General features: G+C 42.1%; 1 protein-coding gene across 1 annotated transcript in view; it reads left to right on the plus strand.

The window, feature by feature from the left end:
* Positions 1-3889: 3889 nt before the first annotated feature.
* CRLF3 (cytokine receptor like factor 3) overlaps positions 3890-19101 on the plus strand; it is a 35919-nt gene continuing 20707 nt past the window's right edge. The window contains exons 1-2 of the mRNA XM_036835976.1: positions 3890-4070; positions 16856-17063. Coding sequence (XP_036691871.1) covers positions 3954-4070; positions 16856-17063 — 325 coding nt within the window. The 5' untranslated portion in view covers positions 3890-3953. The remainder of the gene's footprint in view (positions 4071-16855; positions 17064-19101) is intronic.

The raw sequence follows: 19101 nt of genomic DNA on the forward strand, positions 1-19101 counted from the left end.
GTGTGAGTGATCCCCCTACTGGACTATGAAGGCAAGTCCTAGGTCTCATTCCTGATTTGATTCCCAGCACCTAAGCACAGAGCCAGACACATACCTTGTACTCTTTAAATATTTTGTAAATAAATGTGTGCTTTTACCTGGCCATACTATTCAGCCTTTGCGTGAATCCTGTGAGGAAGACATTTACATTATTGTCGATTTATAGAAATGTAGCTTACACATGTTTCCAAAGTTACAATGTTTAGCCAAGTCTCCTAACTTAAACTTCAGTGCATTTTTTAAATAAATAATTAATTAATTAATTAAATTTTGTCTGCGTTGGGTCTTTGTTGCTGTGTTCAGGCTTTCTTTAGTTGTGGCGAGTGGGGGCTACTCTTCATTGCGGTGCGCAGGCATCCCATTGTGGTGGCTTCTCTTGCTGTGGAGCACGGGCTCTAGGCGCACAGGCTTCAGTAGCTGTGGCACGTGGGCTCAGTAGTTGTGGCTCACGGTCTCTAGAGTGCAGGCTCAGTAGTTGTGGCACACGGTCTTAGTTGCTACACAGCATGTGGGATCTTCCCGGACTAGGGCTCGAACCCGTGTCCCCTGCATTGGCAAGCGGATTCCCAACCACTGTACCATCAGGGAAGCCTGGCAATTACATTCTTATCGTAAATAAATCAATTAGCAAGTCCTCTGTTTCCTGTAGCACGAGGAGTCTGTGCCTCTGAATCTGCTCACCTCTGGGTACTCTTGAAAAGTCAGTGCTAGACTAATGTGGTGACACGGAGATTAAAAACTCTGTAAAGGGCTTCCCTGGTGGCGCAGTGGTTGAGAATCTGCCTGCCAATGCAGGGGACACAGGTTCGAGCCCTGGTCTGGGAGGATCCCACATGCCGCAGAGCAGCTGGGCCCGTGAGCCACAATTACTGAGCTTGCACGTCTGGAGCCTGTGCTCCGCAACAAGAGAGGCCGCAATAGTGAGAGGCCCGCGCTCCGCGATGAAGAGTGGCCCCCGCTTGCCACAACTAGAGAAAGCCCTTGCACAGAAACAAAGACCCAACACAGCCATAAATAAAACAGATAAATAAATAAATAAATAAATAAATAAATTAAAAAAAAAAACAAAAAACAGAAAACTCTGTAAAGCCCTGTCTGATGGCCTGCTGGCTTCTGTCATCACCACATCTAGATCAATCTTCCTCTCTGTTATTGACCAGAGCATTTATTCTTCAGAAACTTATGCTCTAAAGTTAAAAAAAATAAAAAAATTTCGAGCCTGGGGGCGCAGTTTTACAGCTTTTCTTCAGTTTTCTTCGTGTTATTTTTGTGGGTAGTGTGGATATATTACACATTTCCTGCCTCCCATCAGTTAGTAGGTTAAGGAAATAAAGTTGAATGAGACTAAAATTGGTAGCTTGTCTTTATGGAAGTTTTCCTTTTAATTTTTTTTTTTTGAATTTCACTTAGTAAAGCTTTCTGGAGTGGGAGCCAATTCTGTTCAGTTAGCTTTAGAGAGCACACAGAACATACCATGTTCAAGAACAATTAATAAATCCTGTTATTTACTGACTCAATGTGTGTCCAAACTCTCCTGTTCCCTTGAACCATTTGCCTATCTTTCCCCCTGCTTTCACTGTCAAAACTCCATAAAAGGGTTTCCCTGGTGGCACAGTGATTAAGAATCACCTGCCAATGCAGGGACACAGGTTCGAGCCCTGGTCTGGGAAGATCCCACATGTCGCGGAGCAAATAAGCCCGTGCGCCACAACTACTGAGCCTGCGCTCTAGAGCCCGCAAGCCACAACTACTGAGCCCGCGTGCTGCAACTACTGAAGCCCGGGTGCCTAGAGCCCATGCTCCTCAACAAGAGAAGCCACCGCAATAAGAAGCCCGTGCACCGCAACGAAGAGAAGTCCCCACTCGCCGCAACTAGAGAAAGCCCGCACGCAGCAACGAAGACTCAACACAGCCAAAAATAAATAAATTTTTAAAAAAAACAAACAAAAAACCCAAAAACTCCATAAAAGCCAACATCCTAATTCAAGTCTCCATCATATCATAACTAGACTAACGCTATTTAGTTTTGCCTATTTACTCCCCTCTAGTTATCTCATGCATATTCATTTCACTGAACAAATATTTATTGAGAATTTACAGTATGCCAACCCCTGCCTTCCCTTAAGACAAACCCAAGTCCCACCTCTCTATCATTTATCTTCCTAAAACATTGTTTTGCAAATGTCACTGCACATGCAAAAATCTTTAATGTCTATTCATTAAAGTCGAAGCTTCTTAACCTGAACTCCATGGCCCTTACTTTTCTCTTAACTTCATCTCCCAATATATTATTCAGTCCTTCCTCTCCAGTCAAAGTGGTCTGCTCCTCCTTCCTTACACAATCCATTTATATTCCTGTCGGCAAGTCCTTATACCCTTTCCTTAGTTTAATCCTACCTGGGGTGCCTTTACTTACTCCTTTTTGTTTAGTTAATGACTTGATTCATTCCACAGGTATTTGTTGAGAATCTACTGAGTGCCTTGCTACTTCAGGATAAAGATAATCTCCCATTTTCTTCAGAAAAGCCTTCATTTTCTAAACTTCTCTAATTTCCAGTGTCATTTACTTAGCACGAAACAATGTGGTAGAAAGAGCTTTAGTCTGGCCCAGGAAAACTGGAATCTAGCCTCTAGCACAGATTCATTGTGTAACCTTGAGACAATCAGTGTTCTGTTTTTGTTTTCTGGGGAGGCAACTCTACCAACCTCAGCCAGGGGTCAGCAAACTATGGCCAGAGGGGAGAAGGGGGGAGGGATAAATTGGGAGATTGGGATTGACATATACACACTACGATATATAAAACAGATAACTAGCAAGGACCTACTGTATAGCACAGGGAACTCTACTCAATACACTGTAATGGCCTATATGGAAAAGAATCTAAAAAAGAGTGGATATAGGTATATGTATAACTGATTCACTTTGCTGTACACCTGAAACTAACACAACATTTTAAATCAACTATACTCCAGTAAAAATTTTTAAAAAACAGAAAACAAAAAACTATGGCCAGGGCCACATCTGACCCACCACCTGTTTTTGTATGGCCTCTGAACGAAGAATGGTTTTTACCTTTTTAAGTAGTTGAAAAAAGATGCAAAGAATATTTTGTGACATGTGACAATTATGTGACATTCAAATTTGTGTCCATAAGTTTTATTATCTCATGGTCACGCCCATTTACTCACTATATTGCAACAGAGGCCTTATGGCCCGCCGAGCTCCACATTTTCAATTACCTGGCCCACACAGGAAAGTTTGATAACATCCGTCTTGCAATTCTGCCAGGATTGAGGTACCTACCGCCGGCCCACGCTTAGGCCTCTGTCTTGGCTGCCTCATTAGACTACGAGCTTCTGGGTGATGGGTCCTTTGTCTGATCCCTGTGAGCGTGGTGCCTGATTCACAGTAACCTCCTAAAACACTGGCCACTGCAGGGATGCTCGTTTACTAGGGAGGTAGGACAATGATGATTCAAGACCCATCCGGGTTGAAATCCCAACGGCTTGAAATCCCGACGGCTTGAGAAAGTTAATTCTCCTCTCTGTCCCACAGTTTTCTCCTCTGTGGGATAGAGGTGCAAGGGGGCCTGGTAGTGAGGCCAGAATAAGGTAAGATGCGGGAAGCACTTCGCGAGGTGTAGTCATTAATCTTTCCCTGGCTCCATGCGTGCCCCGAGGAAGCATCACTGGCAGGTGCCGCGCGGGAGCTGAGCTGAGACCAGCTGGGCCTGCAGCGCGGGAGGAGCTGGGCCCCGGACGCTCGTCGAGCGCTGCTGTCAATCAAGGCCGCCGTGGGGCGGGGCGGGGTGGTGCTTCCGCCTGCGCGTGGCCGCTCGGGGCCGCTCGGCGGCGCCCGGGACAGTCGGGAACCGCGCCCGCAGCCGCCGGCCGCGCGGCCGGACGAGGGGACGATGGAGCTGGAGCCCGAGCTGCTGCTGCAGGAGGCCCGCGAGAGCGTGGAGGCGGCGCAGAGCTACCGGCGGGAGCTAGGCCAGAGGCTGCAGGGGCTGCGGGAGGCGCGGAGGCAGGTCGGAGGGCCGCGCCCGCAGGGGCGCTGTGGGCCCGGGGGAGGGCGCGGGGTGCCCGGAGATGGGCGAGGGCACGGAGGGCTGCGAGGGGCGGGAGTGTCCGGAAACTCTTAAGGGAGGAGGGAAGCGTCTCTGAAGGTTCGGGAGACCTGGCAGGGTCTGGGAAGGGGGAGGTGGGTTCTGCGGGGGTGGGGGGAGGGACGGGGGTCTTAAGAGGAAGGGGCAAATTTGGGGGATCGAGGGAGAGTGTGAGGAACGTTCCCTAAGCTGTGTGGGGCGGTGTCGGGGATGCGATGGGGTCCGAGGTTGGGGGGAGTGAGGGACCGGAGCAAAAACCGAGGGCGTCACAGAGGGTAGTAAAGATTGAGAGAGTTGGGGGAGGTGGAGATTCTTTGGAAAACCTACCTTGTGGATGGAGAGCGGTTTTAGAGAGCGTGAGGAAAATGTGTAGCAGTGACTTGGGGAGAGCTCAAAGTGGAGGCGGAATGGACAGTGGAAGGGATGGACTAAGGAGAGACAGAGGAGTGGAGAAGTAGTAACGTTAACACTAAATGAATGGAATTGGTGTCAGAGTAGTACTTAGTATCTCATATGATCCTGAACGCATTAAAAAATCATGTAGCGGGATCCCATTATAGAGAGTTTGGATTTTAAGGTGAAGCTATGTTGGAAGGGCAAAAGAAGGAAAATGAAGCCCCTGGGGGATGGGATACAAAAGTAGGGAAATGGAAAAACAGATTTAAAGAGAGAAGTGTTGAAAGGAGAAGCTAAATATACTTTCAAGTGAGGGCAGTTATCTGCTCCATGGGGACCTGGTTATCAAAGATAAAGGAATGCCACATGGTTTCTCTGCGCCCTGGAACATATACAGAAAAAGATATAACCCACTGCCAATGTGCAGGAGGACAGATAATCCTCAAGCTACTATTAATTCAGGTGCTTAATAAGTGCTTTTTGAGTCAGTGGGATTCCGTCTGAGTGGAATCATTTGAGTGAGTGGGATTTTTCAACATCACATTTGTTATTAATATATATTGTCATCCTAGTAACTCCCATGCTGCATAGAATCTGAAAATTACAACTGGTAGAATACTGCTGTGATAACAGTGCCTTTGGATATTCTCATCATTAAGGATACTCAACATGCTTTAGGTTTTATACATTTAAAAATTCTTGTAGATTTTAAATGTAGGCCAGGCATCTTTTGTAGTTTAGTAGCAAATCTGGGAGCAAGATCTAGATATGGTGATCCTGATTTGACGAATGCTTTTTAAGGCCTTCCAATATATTCATTTTGATTTCCACTTGAAAACATCTGCATTATTCCTTCTGCTGTTTTGAAATAGAGGTTCTAAATCTAGGGCATATTTAAAAAGAGATTAAAGTATCTCTTATTATATGATTAACATTGCAGCCAATTAAGACGTCTTATATATGAATGAGACTATTGTTTAACTGCATCAAGGATTAAGAAACAGAGTTGATACTAAATGAATGAGCTTAGCACCTGGGAGAAGTACTGATTACTTTCTCGTGTGATATTGAACACATTAAAACAATTTAGTATGATCTCATCCTGAATGGTTTAGTATTGTTTCCAAACCTACATTCTTTTAAATTCTATGTCCAAAAATTTAAAGACAGAACATACTTTCCTATAACTTAGTGGAGTTTGGTATGGGGTTTTGTTTTGTTTTTGAGGACCATTGTCTTGTGCTTGAAACAGAAAACACTAAGAGAACATCCATTAGCTTAGGTTCCTAATGACATTGCCTTCGGACTAGACTGAGTAATGTCATACTGTTGTGAACTGAAATGTGTTTTGTGCCGGTGCCAGTTACAACAGCTTCTAGTTCTAAAAGCTTTAATTCTTCCTCAAAGCTAATTCTAGTGGGTTGTTCACGTTTGGGTTTGTAGAATAAGTCCTCTGTCAACTTGCATTTTAAGGAAGGTCAATGTTACAAAAATGTTATCAAAATAAGCAGCTGCTTTTGTTTAGTGGTTAGGATATTTTTAGGGTTCCAGTCATTTTCAGAATAACTACATAAAATATATGGCTTTTCAGTCAAAGATTTTGTATCAGGGAAGGATGAGAGAGCAGAGAGGAAAGATGCTCCCTTTATGTATATTTTTTACTTGCCGATTTTGTTTCCTTTTGGCACAGGATTTTTTTTAAATTGATATGTAATTTACATACCATAAAATTCATACCTTAAAATGTACAATTCAGCAGTTTTTAGTGTATTTGCAAAGTTGTGCAGCCATCACCACTAATTCCAGAACATTTTCATCACCCCAAAAAGAAATCCCATACCTGTTAGCTGTCACTCTTCCAGCCCCTGATAACCACTAAACTACCTTCTGTCTCTATTTGGATTTGCCTATTTTGGACACGTCATATAAATGGAACCATACTGTCTGTGGCCCCTTGTGGCTGGCTTCTTTGACTTAGGCATAATGTTTTCAAGGTTCATCCATGAGGTAGCATGTAGCTGTACTTTAGTCCTTTTTGTGGCTGCATAATATTTGTTGTGTGGATATACCACATTTTATTTCTCCATTCATCAACTGATAGATATTTGGGTTATTTTCACTTTTTGGCTCTTATGAATAATGTTGGTGTGAGCATTCATGTACAAGTTTTCGTGTAGACATGTTTTCAGTTCTTTTAGTATATACTTAGGAATTGCTGGGTCGTGTGGTAACTCTTTGTTTAACCTTTTCAAGAACTCTTGGCATACTTTTTATCTTTGCTTTTGTTTCTCACCCTTTAAAAATCTCTCATGAAATTTGCCTCCTGTTAGGAAATCATGGCTACGAAAATTTAGAAGGAACAAGAATAACAGTCTTTTACTGTCAATCTTTTAGTGTGAAAAACAACTGCCAGCATGTAGCAGTTTCTCTTCTTGTGGTTAAGTTTAAGCCCTACCCTCTGTCTTCAGAGAAAAGGAAGTTCTGTGTAGGAATGAAAGGTAGTCTGTAGCTCTTACTGTTTGAATAAGTTAAAGGCTGGAGAGATGTTCGTTGTCTTCAGGAAATCAGATAATATTTACAGTCAGCCTGGCGTAACTGATGTTGAAATCATTAAGAATAGTTCTATATAGCTCCCTGGAATCCTTGGTATTAAGATGTAAATACCAAAGAAATTAACTCCGACCCTCCTTAAATACTCATTTGTTCATTTACTCAATAAATATGCACTGGGTGCATTCTGTGGGTCAGAGGTAATTCTAGGTCCTAGAAATCCGGTGGGTAGGGCAACAGAGCACTGCTGTCACAGATTTACTCTTTCCTTTGGTGGCTGGTCATTAACCTCTTCTGCCTAAAAACAAAACAAATAGGAAAAATCTAAATTCTTGTGTATTCATTTTTAGATTTCAGTTCCATTGTGTTGTTCATCCCTTGTTGATTTCTACAGGTTGACTTTCCTGCTTGTTGTGAGTAGAGATAGCTGATCAGGATGTCACATAGTGATGTCAGCTGGCCAGTCAGATATGCCTCAAAGAGTGACACTAGTTTGACGACATTGCCACTGTCCAGGACCTAGTCTTTAAGCTTTGCAGGTCCAGAAACTCCATGTTTGTACAGTATCAAAGGGGGATTAGTTTCAGGTACTGGAGGTGCCAGCAGTGAGAAATACCAATATTCTAGTCTGTGTACAGTTATAATTTACTCTAAAATGAACTGTTGGCCTTCGTGTGCCTTTAATTAGTGTGATTCAGTGTCTCTAGGGGCATTGACAAGAGCAAGTCTCTGCTCTTTCAGAGTAAAGGGCCAGATCCTGGTGCCTAATTAAGACACTGGTGAGGACCCTGCCCAGCTCTGGGCCGTGGTGTCCCTTTTATCGTTGCTACTACAAGTGTGGTCCACAACTGCAGCAGGGTCATCCTGACCTGAGAGCTTGTGAAGAATGCAGGAATCAGGCCCCCCCTAGACCTGGTGAATCGTCATCAGGTGTGATGTGTATGCACATTAAAAATAGAGGCACAGTGCCTTAGAGGATACCATTAACTCTTCATCAGCTCTCTACCGATTTCTGTAGTTTATCCTGAACCATAGATGTGTTGTTCTAAACTGCTGTGGTTTTTCCTCAAGATTAAAACGCTGTTTGAAATAGCATGGGTTTAGATAATTATACAGTGACAGACAAGTGAATAATTGACAATCTCAAGCCAACTCTTGTCCTAGCGTGTCTTAACATCTGTAATGTGACCATTTGTCTCTCATAGTATTTTTTTAAAATTTATTTATTTTTATTTTTGGCTGTGTTGGGTCTTCGTTGCTGCACGGGCTTTCTCTAGTTGTGGCGAGCGGGGGCTACTCTTTGTTGCGGTGCGCGGGCTTCTCACTGCGGTGGCTTCTCTTATTGCGGAGCACAGGCTCTAGGTACACGGGCTTCGGTAGTTGCAGCACGCAGGCTCAGTAGTTGTGGCTCGCAGGCTCTACAGCGCAGGCTCAGTAGTTGTGGTGCACGGGCTTAGCTGCTCCGCGGCATGTGGGATATTCCCGGATCAAGGCTTGAACCCTTGTATTGAACCCTGTATTGGCAGGCAGATTCTTAACCACTGCGCCACCGGGGAAGCCCTCTCATAGTATTTTGTTTTCAGTTTTTTAATAATTAATTTCAGATAATTTTTTGAAGAGCTTATTAGGAACTTTGATATTCCTAATGTACAATACCAGGTTCTCCATAGGTCATTATTCTCACAAGATTTGAAAACACGTAGCATACTAGTTAAAGACTGGAACAGATAGAGAACTCAGTTGGGGGAAAAAAGTTATTTCAGAAAACCAGGGCAGGAAGTCTTAGTAGCTCAGCAAAGAAAAGAAAGCTGTTATTGCTTCTTTTATCTCCCACTTCCCCTTCTGTTACCCGTTTCAAAACAGTCCAGAAAATCTGTTTGAAAATAATCTGTTACTGCAGTAGTACTTAAAATGTCCCTATTATAGTGTCCTAAGAAAAGGTTAAATCTAGAGCTGGGGAAAACCAAGAACAGATGAAATAATCTGAAAATCACCCATAATTCTATTCCTTACAGACAACCACTGTTAACATTTTGGTGTATCCTTCTAGACATATTATTTTGCCAAATTGAAAGACTACTGTATATGCAACTTTATATTTGTTTTCTTTTGGTTAGCATTATATCCTAAGCATTATGAAAAATTTCCCACGTACAGTCTAATTTTTAATGCAGAGGTGAATAGTCTATTACATAGATACTTATGGAGCATTTGTTGGTGGTAGGCTGAAAATGAATTGACTCAAATATGCCAAAATACCGGAAGCAAAGCTCTAGAAGCAACACTAAATAATCAACTACCAAGGGAAAAAAAAAGCTGCACATATATTTGTGTGCAAAACCCACATATTTATATTGGCTTTTCAGTCATCCTTTTTTAAGTCTTTTCACAAATTGTCTTTAAACACGACACTCTGAAAGCTGCTTGTTGAGTCCAAACCTCACTTGAAATGTAGGATATAAATGAGAATTTAAACAAGCATTCAGAATCTATAATGTTAACCTCAAATTAAAAAGTGTGTGAGTGTCACAGAGGAGCCCAGTTTCTCTCTGTGTAGAATTTTTTTTTTTCAGTATAGAGTGTAATGTAAATTTAAATTTGATAGAGAAGAACTGTTCTTATTACTAGAAACCTGGTAAATAATATGGCTAATTTGTGATCTAAAGCCAAACAAGTGTAGGACAGACTTTTTTTAATTTTAATTTATTTTTATTTTTATTTTTTTAAGAATTTCCCTTTTTTATCTATCTATTTATTTATTTATTTTTGGCTGTGTTGGGTCTTCGTTTCTGCACACGGGCTTTCTCCAGTTGCAGCAAGCGGGGGCCACTCTTCATCGCGGCGCGCGGGCCTCTCACTATCGCAGCCTCTCTTGTTGCGGAGCACAGGCTCCAGACGCGCAGGCTCAGTAGTTGTGGCTCACGGGCCTAGTTGCTCCGCGGCATGTGGGATCTTCCCAGACCAGGGCTCGAACCCGTGTTCCCTGCATTAGCAGGCAGATTCTCAACCACTGCGCCACCAGGGAAGCCCCTTTAATTTTTATTTTTAATTTTTTTTGGCCACACTGCATGACTTGTGGGATCTTAGTTCCCCAACCAGGGATCGAACCCGGGCCCCTGGGCCCTGGCAGTGAAAGCACCGAGTCCTAACCACTGGACCACCAGGGAATTCCTGGGACAGGCTTTTATTTTTGAGGGGTATCCATGAATCATTTATATTTGCAGTTATTTTACTTTTTTTGCATTTGCCCCTATTAGGTGTGAGACCTTGAGAAACTTAACTTTCCTGACGCCTCACTACCCTATCTGTACAATGCGGATAAGGATAGTACCTACTTTACTTGGCCAGTGTGGGAATTAAAATGAGAAATGTATTTAAAATGTTTAGCACGATGCCTGGGACATATGAACGGCTTAATAAATATTAGCCATAGAAATAATACCACCAAATATTATTATTATTCAAGGTGACCTCCCCTCCTTCTCCAACTGGTAACTTATTCTTTAAATGTCTCCTACTCTCTTTCCCAGCAGAATGACCTTTTTGAGCTCTGATGGCAGTTTGTGGCTGTCTCACTTACTTAAGGACTTAATACTTTTTACTATAGTTACGTGTGCATGCAACTGTCTCCTTTACTAGAATGACAGTTTTTTGAGGTCAGGATCATGCCTTATTCATCTTTATAACCCCAGCTCCTGGCACTAGACCTCAACAAGTATAGAATGAATGCCTTTATGAATGTTGTGGGTGTGATTTTGCAGACATTCTTTTTAGATTGTTCGTAGTCTTGATTATAGGCACCCTGTTCACTAATGCAGATAATCAAGAATTAAACATTTGTTTTATCATGATTTGGTTGTTTGTCACTACATAATAAACTATGCCAAAGCATAATGGCTTAAAAGGCAACCATTTGCTTAGTATTCAGGGGATTAACCGGGGCTCAGTTGGGCAGTTCTGATTTTGCTGGCAGCTCTCATGTAATTGCAGTCAGATGGCAGCTGAGGCTGGAATGTTCAAGATAGAACATTTACTTACCTGTTTGGAGCCTTAAGTAGTAGCAGGACTCAGTTGGAATGCTGGCATGGCTGAGCCTGGATGCCAAGCTCTCTCTCTCCCTCCCACACTCTTCCTCCCACCCCTCTCACTCTCCTCCTCCTTCCACTTGTTCTCTCAAGAAAGATAGCCGTGCTTCTTTTTTTTTTTTTTTTTTAAATTAATTAATTGATTTTTGGCTGCGTTGGGTCTTCGTTGCTGCACACGGGCTTTCTCTAGTTGGGTTGAGTGGGAGCTACTCTTCGTTGCGGTGCCTGGGCTTCTCATTGTGGTGGCTTCTCTCATTGCGGAGCATGGGCTCTAGGCGCGTGGGCTTCAGTAGTTGTGGCACACGGGCTTCCGTAGTTGTGGCTCGCGGGCTCTAGAGCGCAGGCTCAGTACTTGTGGTGCACGGGCTTTGTTGCTCCATGGCATATGGGATCTTCCTGGACCAGGGCTTGAACCCATGTCCCCTGCATTGGCAGGCGGATTCTTAACCACTGCACCACCAGGGAAGCCCCGATAGCCATGCTTCTTACGCAGTGGCTCAGGAGCCCCCGCAGTGCAGAAGCCAGGTAGTCTTAAGGCTGAGGCCTGGAGCTGGCACAGCTCAGTTCCACTCTGTAACAATGCACATGTGACTGCATTGCTAGTCACCATCCCAGCCTCGTCTCCAAGGGAGAGGTCTGCCTGAGGATATGAGTACCACAAGGCATGGTTTGTGGTTCATTGGGGCCATTAATGTAACAGACTACCAAGTGATAGAGTCAAGATTTTCTTTTTGAAAGTTTTAATAAGCGTGTTTTAAAAAAACGTAACTGTAGGGACTTCCCTGGTGGTCCAGTGGTTAAGACTGCACGCTGCCAATGCAGGGGCCCGGGTTTGATCCCTGGTCAGGGAACTAGATCCTGCATACCGCAACTAACACCCAGCACAGCCAAATAAATAAATGAATATTTTTTAAAAAAACAAAAAGCCTAACTGTAAGAGACAAGAAGGAAATGTAGCAGCACGTATGAGTCCATACACGAAGCAGACAGTTCAGATTTCCTGCCACTTGACTAGCTTTTCATCGGGTTGTGGTAGAATTTAAATGAGACCATGGGTATAAGTACCTGGTACACAGTAGGTGTTCAGTAGGTGGGAGCTGCTGTTGTATTGTTATTATTGCCATTATTATTTTTAATGACTAATATCTTGGTGTCAGTGTGAAGACACATAGCTAATGCAGTACATTTCATATGAACTGAGAAGAAACATTTTGGTTAGCTTCTTCAATTTCAGTTGACTATTTTTTATCTTTGTCTTTTATTTTTGATCCCTATGTTCTTGTTAGCTAATAGTGTTTAAAGCCAATCTCTAATTTAAAAATAGTTTTAGTTTCCTGTAAGCAAAACAATTGGGAAAATAAATTCTTAGATTACACTTGGAGGATAAAAATTCTTTTCTTCTATAAAGTCATGAAAATGCATGTTTCAGAGGAGGTAGAGGAGATTCCAGTTAATTTCCTGAAACACATACATGTTATGTTGCGTTATATTATAGATAGAGCAACTGTATATTGCCACTTAAGACCAGAGGTGTCTTAAATCAGATTCTAGGTCGGTTTTATGACATTTTAGTAGCTAAACTCTAGAGGAAAATGTATCAGTCACTGTTGTCTTGGAGGGCTGTGAAGTATATATTTACTAGGCTTTTGCATGGCTTAGTATTGATGTATAAGCTTGATGACTTTTTGGCATTTTGAGAACTTATCCTTATGTTAAAACTTTAAAAATACAGTTGCTTTGGAATTAAGAGTCAACTGCAGTGGAAACTTTGTAAATAAGATTTAATGGTCTGTTACAGGAGAGGTTTTAGTAGAAAATTGGTTCTGAATATTGTTAATCAACATAAACAATGTATATTACAGTTTCCTTTTTGAGACTTTGAGTTGTGTATCATTTGTATTTTTCTTAAATTTACTTTGTTAGAAACCATCACAGTTGTTTTGCCCTGAGTGGTTGTCTACCACATTTTTTTTTAAACATCTTTACTGGAGTATAATTGCTTTACAATGTTGTGTTAGTTTCTGCTATATAACAAAGTGAATCAGCTATATGTATACATATATCCCCATATTCCCTCCCTCCTGTGTCTCCCTCCCTTGTTAGTGGGAATGTAAATTGATACAGCCACTATGGAGAGCAGTATGGAGGTTCCTTAAAAAACTAAAAATAGAACTACCATATGACCCAGCAGTCCCACTACTGGGCATATACCCTGAGAAAATTCATAATTCAGAAAGACACGTGCACCCCAATGTTCACTGCAGCACTATTTACAATAGCCAGGTCATGGGAGCAACCTAAGTGTCCATCGACAGATGAATAGATAAAGAAGATGTGGCACATATATACAATGGAATATTACTTAGCCATAAAAAGAAATGAAATTGAGTTATTTGTAGTGAGGTGGATGGTCCTAGAGTCTGTCACACAGAGTGAAGTAAGTCAGAAAGAGAAAGACAAATATGCTGACACATATATATGGAATCTACCACATGATTCTTTATGCAAGGACAAGAAATACACGTTGCAGCAGGAAATGTCTTCAGCCAATACATAATTTACCGGTTTACGGGAATGCTTTAAAATGGGGTCTGTAAGCACTAACCAGCTTGGTGTAGTGGACAGACCATGGTCCTTGGAGTCGCACTGTTTCTGGCACTGGGAAGCCGTGGGGAAGTTATTTGACTTCCTTGAGCTTTACTTTCTTCAACGTAGACAATACAGACCTACCTCTTGGAGTTGTTGGGAAGACTGAATGAGCTAACAGTGAGCACACTGGACCATGGTACCACATCAAATATGAAGAAATTCACTCAGCAGTGAAGTTCGCATTTTAAAATTAGTTTTATTAAAAGCCGAGCGAATGAACTTGATTAGTTACATGATTCAATTAAAGGTGGCTGTGGCTTTGAACTATGAACTCTTTCAGGGAGAAGAAAATGATGCCAAGGTAGTGTCAAGTTTGAAACAGCAGTGGTCGGGAATCTATGAACAAAAAGGAGTCAAATTTACAATGAAATTGCGGGAGGTGGATTTGGAAATAGATTCTCCCTTCGCTGGCCCTCTCACTGCTTTGTGCTCACACACTTCCTTTTTTTCTGAGGTTCTGAAACAAAAACAAAACGTAGTGGAGCTCTGCAGCAGCTGAAGGAGCTTTTGAATTCTTCCTAAAGAGGAAATTGACTTTACCTAACCAATGCACTTCCTGTGTGTGCGGTGTCCGTTGAAGAGGGAGCTAGGACTCACTGGTATAGCGCTCGACTGCAGAATTTCCTCCCCGTGGTGAGGTTGCTCCAACACGTTGTCTTCATTTATTCTGGTGTCTGTAAGGCCTGTATGAATCAACTGGGGATCTTGTTACCAATGCAGCTTCTGATCCAGTAATTCTGGGTGGGGCCTGAGATTTTGCATTTCTAACAATATTCCAGGTGGGATGTATCAAAATCATACGGCATTCTTTTCCTGGTTCTTTTTAAAAGATCTTGAAAACATACACGATTAACTTAATTTCACTGAACATTTATTTGCTAGGTGCTATGTATGTTAGGGCCTGATTCTCAAGGATCCCACAGTTGGTGATGCACCAAATCAAGGACATTTTGAATATACCCGCCCCCTGATTTCTTTTAAACTTCGACTTGGGTTTAGAAGTTCTCTAGTAATTTTACAGATATTAGTTAACAATTAAACTTAAATTAGGATTTCTCTTTTTCTTTATGATTTAAGAAATTCTTTCATTACCGCACAAATACCATCATAACTTACATTAATGTCAAAAGGGGAAAAAATTGTTTCTGTGATCTCCCCACCCCAGCCAATCAAACCATTTTTTTTTTTTCCCTGTGTTTCTTTGTAGTCCTTAGACGTGGGCATCTTTTGTTTTTACATGGTTGTGAACATTTCTGGACAACAGTTTTGTATTCTTTTTAATTTTAGTGTTAGAGAATAAATAGAAAGTTTTCTAAATTTCTCTATTAACTGTTGAAATATTGTGCTTTATCCATATTTTGATATGTTCTTTTCTTGGTGTATTTTTCTTGGACATCAAATGCTCTTGCTAAGATCAAGTTAGCAAAGGGTTAGGGTAGTAAACATAACATGTCTTAGGAAACTAATATGATATCTGCAAAGTAAAGTATGAGTTTGCTTTAATTCAACTGAGTGTTTGGCTTATAGTTAGAATTTTCCTGTTAAGTGAGAAAAAGTGAATTGTGTGTTATCTGTATTCTTAAAAAAAAAAATCCAGTGTCTGTATAGACAACTGACTTGTTTTCAAAATATCTCTGAGATGTAAAGATTTTCCTGTCATATCTCCTAGAACAGCAGTTCTTAATCTGGGGTCTGTGGACCTAGGGTAGTGTTTCTCAAAGTGTGGGCTGCAGAGTCACAGGTGTGCTTGTGAAAAAGAACTCTGCCCATACGCTCCCCCAGCCCCTTCTCCAAGCTCGTTCTGGGATGGAGCCCTGCCATCTAAACTATAACAGGATGCAATTGTGTGATGCGTGATTCTTCTGCAAAGCAAGTTTCAGAATTACTGCTCTGAGCAAGCCATGGTTGGGATCTGAGGGAATTTGTAATCTCTGAAATTGAATAACTTTCTTTTGGGTAGGGTTTATTCATTTTTCTGGGAAGAAGGTTTATAAACCTCTCATTGAGATTCACAAAGAGGACCATGACTGAAAAAGGATGAAGTCATTGTCCCAGAAGTGTGTTTTTCCTGAACATCTGTCTTCTGCCTCCTCTGAACCTTTTGGATGGTGAATAAATTCTTAGTTTTCTTTTACCATAATGAGGGCATTTTGTCCATGAAGTGATTTTTTTTTTGTATTGTGTTTTTTTTTTAATAGCTATTCTTTTTTTTAAAAAAATAAATTTATTTATTTATTTGGCTGTGTTCAGTCTTCGTTGCGGTGTGCGGGCTTCTCATTGTGGCGGCTTCTCTAGTTGCAGAGCTCGGGCTCTAGGCGTGCGGGCTTCAGTAGCTGTGGTATGTGGGCTCAGTAGTTGTGGCTTGTGGGCTCTAGAGCGCAGGCTCACTAGTTGTGGCGCACGGGCTTAGTTGCTCCGCAGCATGTGGGATCTTCCCGGACCAGGGCTCGAACCTGTGTCCCCTGCTTTGGCAGGCAGATTCCTAACCCCTGCGCCACCAGGGAAGTCCCTGTATTGTGGTTTTTTTAATCTACCGTTTTTTTATTGCTTTTCAGTAAAATGAATTTTAATCTCCTCTTAATTTAATTTTTTTTTTTTTTGGTACTGAAACATTACTTCCAAGAAGTACTTTGTGCAGATAATATTTATTTCTAACATTTATTTATTGAGAACAACAGTGTGCCCGTTATTTTACCAAGTGCGGTACATAGACTATTTTTATTTAGTCCTTGCAGCAACTCCATGAAGCAAGCATTGTTATACCCATTTGACAAATAAGGGAATTGAGGCATGGTGTGTTTAATTAACTTAGCCAGATTGACATAGTTGTGAATGATGGGACCATTCTGTCTCAGCTGAAGGCCAACTTTATGGAATTCTGCAAGTTTGCACAAATGAATCACATTTGATTTATCATTGAATGGAAGGTAATGGTTGTGTAGTGCCTTGAGATTATTAGGGGTGATGCCTGTGGATTAGCCTCTTCTAGAGATTCTGATTCTGAGTTTTTATGTTATTTCTTTTCAGATCAAAGAGAGTGCATCCCAGACAAGAGATGTCCTCAAACAGCATTTTAATGATTTAAAAGGAACCCTTGGGAAGCTCCTGGATGAGCGATTGGTGACCCTTTTGCAAGAGGTGGACACCATTGAACAGGAGACCATTAAACCACTAGATGACTGCCAGAAGCTGATAGAGCACGGAGTTAACACTGCAGCGGACTTAGTCCAAGAAGGTGGGGAGTCCAGGGAGCCCGTTAAACGCAGCACATTCAGATTGACACTGCTGGTATCTCAGGGTTCCAGCAGGCTTCCTGCCATCTGTGGGGTGCTTAGGCTATTCGTACCTTGGGACAGTTTGTGATATAGGATGACAGGTGTACAGTGAGGTATCCTAGAGTAAGTGCAATTAATGTACTAATTATAATCATTTACAAAATAAGGAGTAAATGATTTTTCTCATGGTTCTGTTAACACAGTGATTTTACAGTCATTTTGAGTCTGTTCACATATTTTTCAGAGTGTCAGTGGTTTATAGGATTTAATGCCATCGTTCTTTTTAGAGATTAAGGAGTGGGATTGGTGTTTACTCCTGAAATTGCAGTGGTTATATCCCTAACTTTAGTCAATTATTTTGGTTAAAGCATGCCCGGTTCTTGCCTTGCTGCCTTCCTGTCTCCACATCTACCTACCTCCCCTCCTTCCCTCCTGTAGGTCTTTGTCAGGTACATTAAATAAAAAGGTAATAAGTTCTGCCCTTTGGGGTTCACAGCCCAGTGAGAGAAGCACACACGATGAGAGAGATCTAAGACCTCATGGGAGCACAGAAGGGGAAATGCTTACCTCTGGAAGAGTGTAGGATGGCTTTCTATAGGAGGAGTTCCACCGAGGCTTGAAGAAATTCATCAAGCAGACCAAGGAAGAAAAGGAGGTCACAGCACGACTGGAAGCAGAAGTAACGTCAGGAGTAAAGTGAATGGCATATCTGGGAGGTATTGAATGCAGTATTTCAGGCAGCAGAGTTACACAGTCAGATTTGCATTTTTAAAAAACGACACTGCCCACAGTTTGGAGACTGTGTTAGAGGTTGTAAGGAAGTAAAAGTGACTGATGAGGAAGTTGTGGCGGCAGTCAGATAGGAAGCGATGGAGACGATGACAGGTGAAGATGAAGCAGAGCTGGTTTTAAGATTTTTCGGAGGGACTTCCTGGTGGCGCAGTGGTTAAGAATCTGCCTGCCACTGCGGGGGACGTGGGTTCCATCCCTGGTCTGGGAAGATCCCACATGCCGCAGAACAACGAAGCCCGTGCGCCACAACTACTGAGCCTGCGCTCTAGAGCCCGTGAGCCACAACTACAGAGCCCATGCGCCACAGCTACTGAAGCCCGTGCACCTAGAACCCATGCTCCGCAACAAGAGAAACCACCGCAATGAGAAGCCTGTGCACTGCAATGAAGAGTAGCCCCTCACTCACTGCAACTAGAGAAAGCCCACGCGCAGCAACAAAGACCCAACGCAGCCAAAAATGAATGAATGAATGACTGAATGAATAAATAAATATAAAATAAAATAAAAAGATTTTTTGGAGATAGAATTAATGGTGATCTTACTGAGCCGTAAGTGTTGATGATTGGTGATTGCCTGGTTATAGGATGGAGGAGAAAGAGAAGAATTTAGGATGACCCAACCCAGTGTGATTTTAGACGACTGGTTAATTGTGCCGTTGACTGACACAGAACATGAAGGGGGAGGGTGGGTAGTTAGACAGTTGGTTTGGGGTATGTTAGTTCGAGGTGCCGGAGATGCCAGGAGTTGGGAATGTGGGTGTGATGCTTAGGAGAGAGATCATACCTGGAGATGTCAATATGGCAGTGAATGGTGTGTATGTCACCTCTGAATCCATGGGAATAAGTAAAATCATCAAGAGATAGTGTACAATATGAGAAGAGAAGGCTGCAGAAGGTGGGACTCTGAGGGACGCCAGTATTTAAAGGGCAGTTGAGGAAAAAGGATCCAGGGAAGGAGACTAAATACCTTTGGTTCTTCGATGAGTGCTATGAGTGGCACAGGATAAAAAGTGTGCGTGGCTGGCTCCCAGCTCTGTCACTCCAGCTGGAAGTTAGTCCCCTTTTTGGTCCCACTTAGAATATAGTACTAATGTTATCTTTACACGCTAATTACATTTTTGTCTTATCTTCAAGGAGAAGTGTTTATTTGCCACTGACCATAACAGTGCCTTTGAGAAAATTCTTTTTAGCAGGACTTCAGAATGTC

The sequence above is a fragment of the Balaenoptera musculus genome, chromosome 20 (assembly GCF_009873245.2).
Source record: "Balaenoptera musculus isolate JJ_BM4_2016_0621 chromosome 20, mBalMus1.pri.v3, whole genome shotgun sequence".
NCBI classification, from domain to species: Eukaryota; Metazoa; Chordata; class Mammalia; order Artiodactyla; family Balaenopteridae; genus Balaenoptera; species Balaenoptera musculus.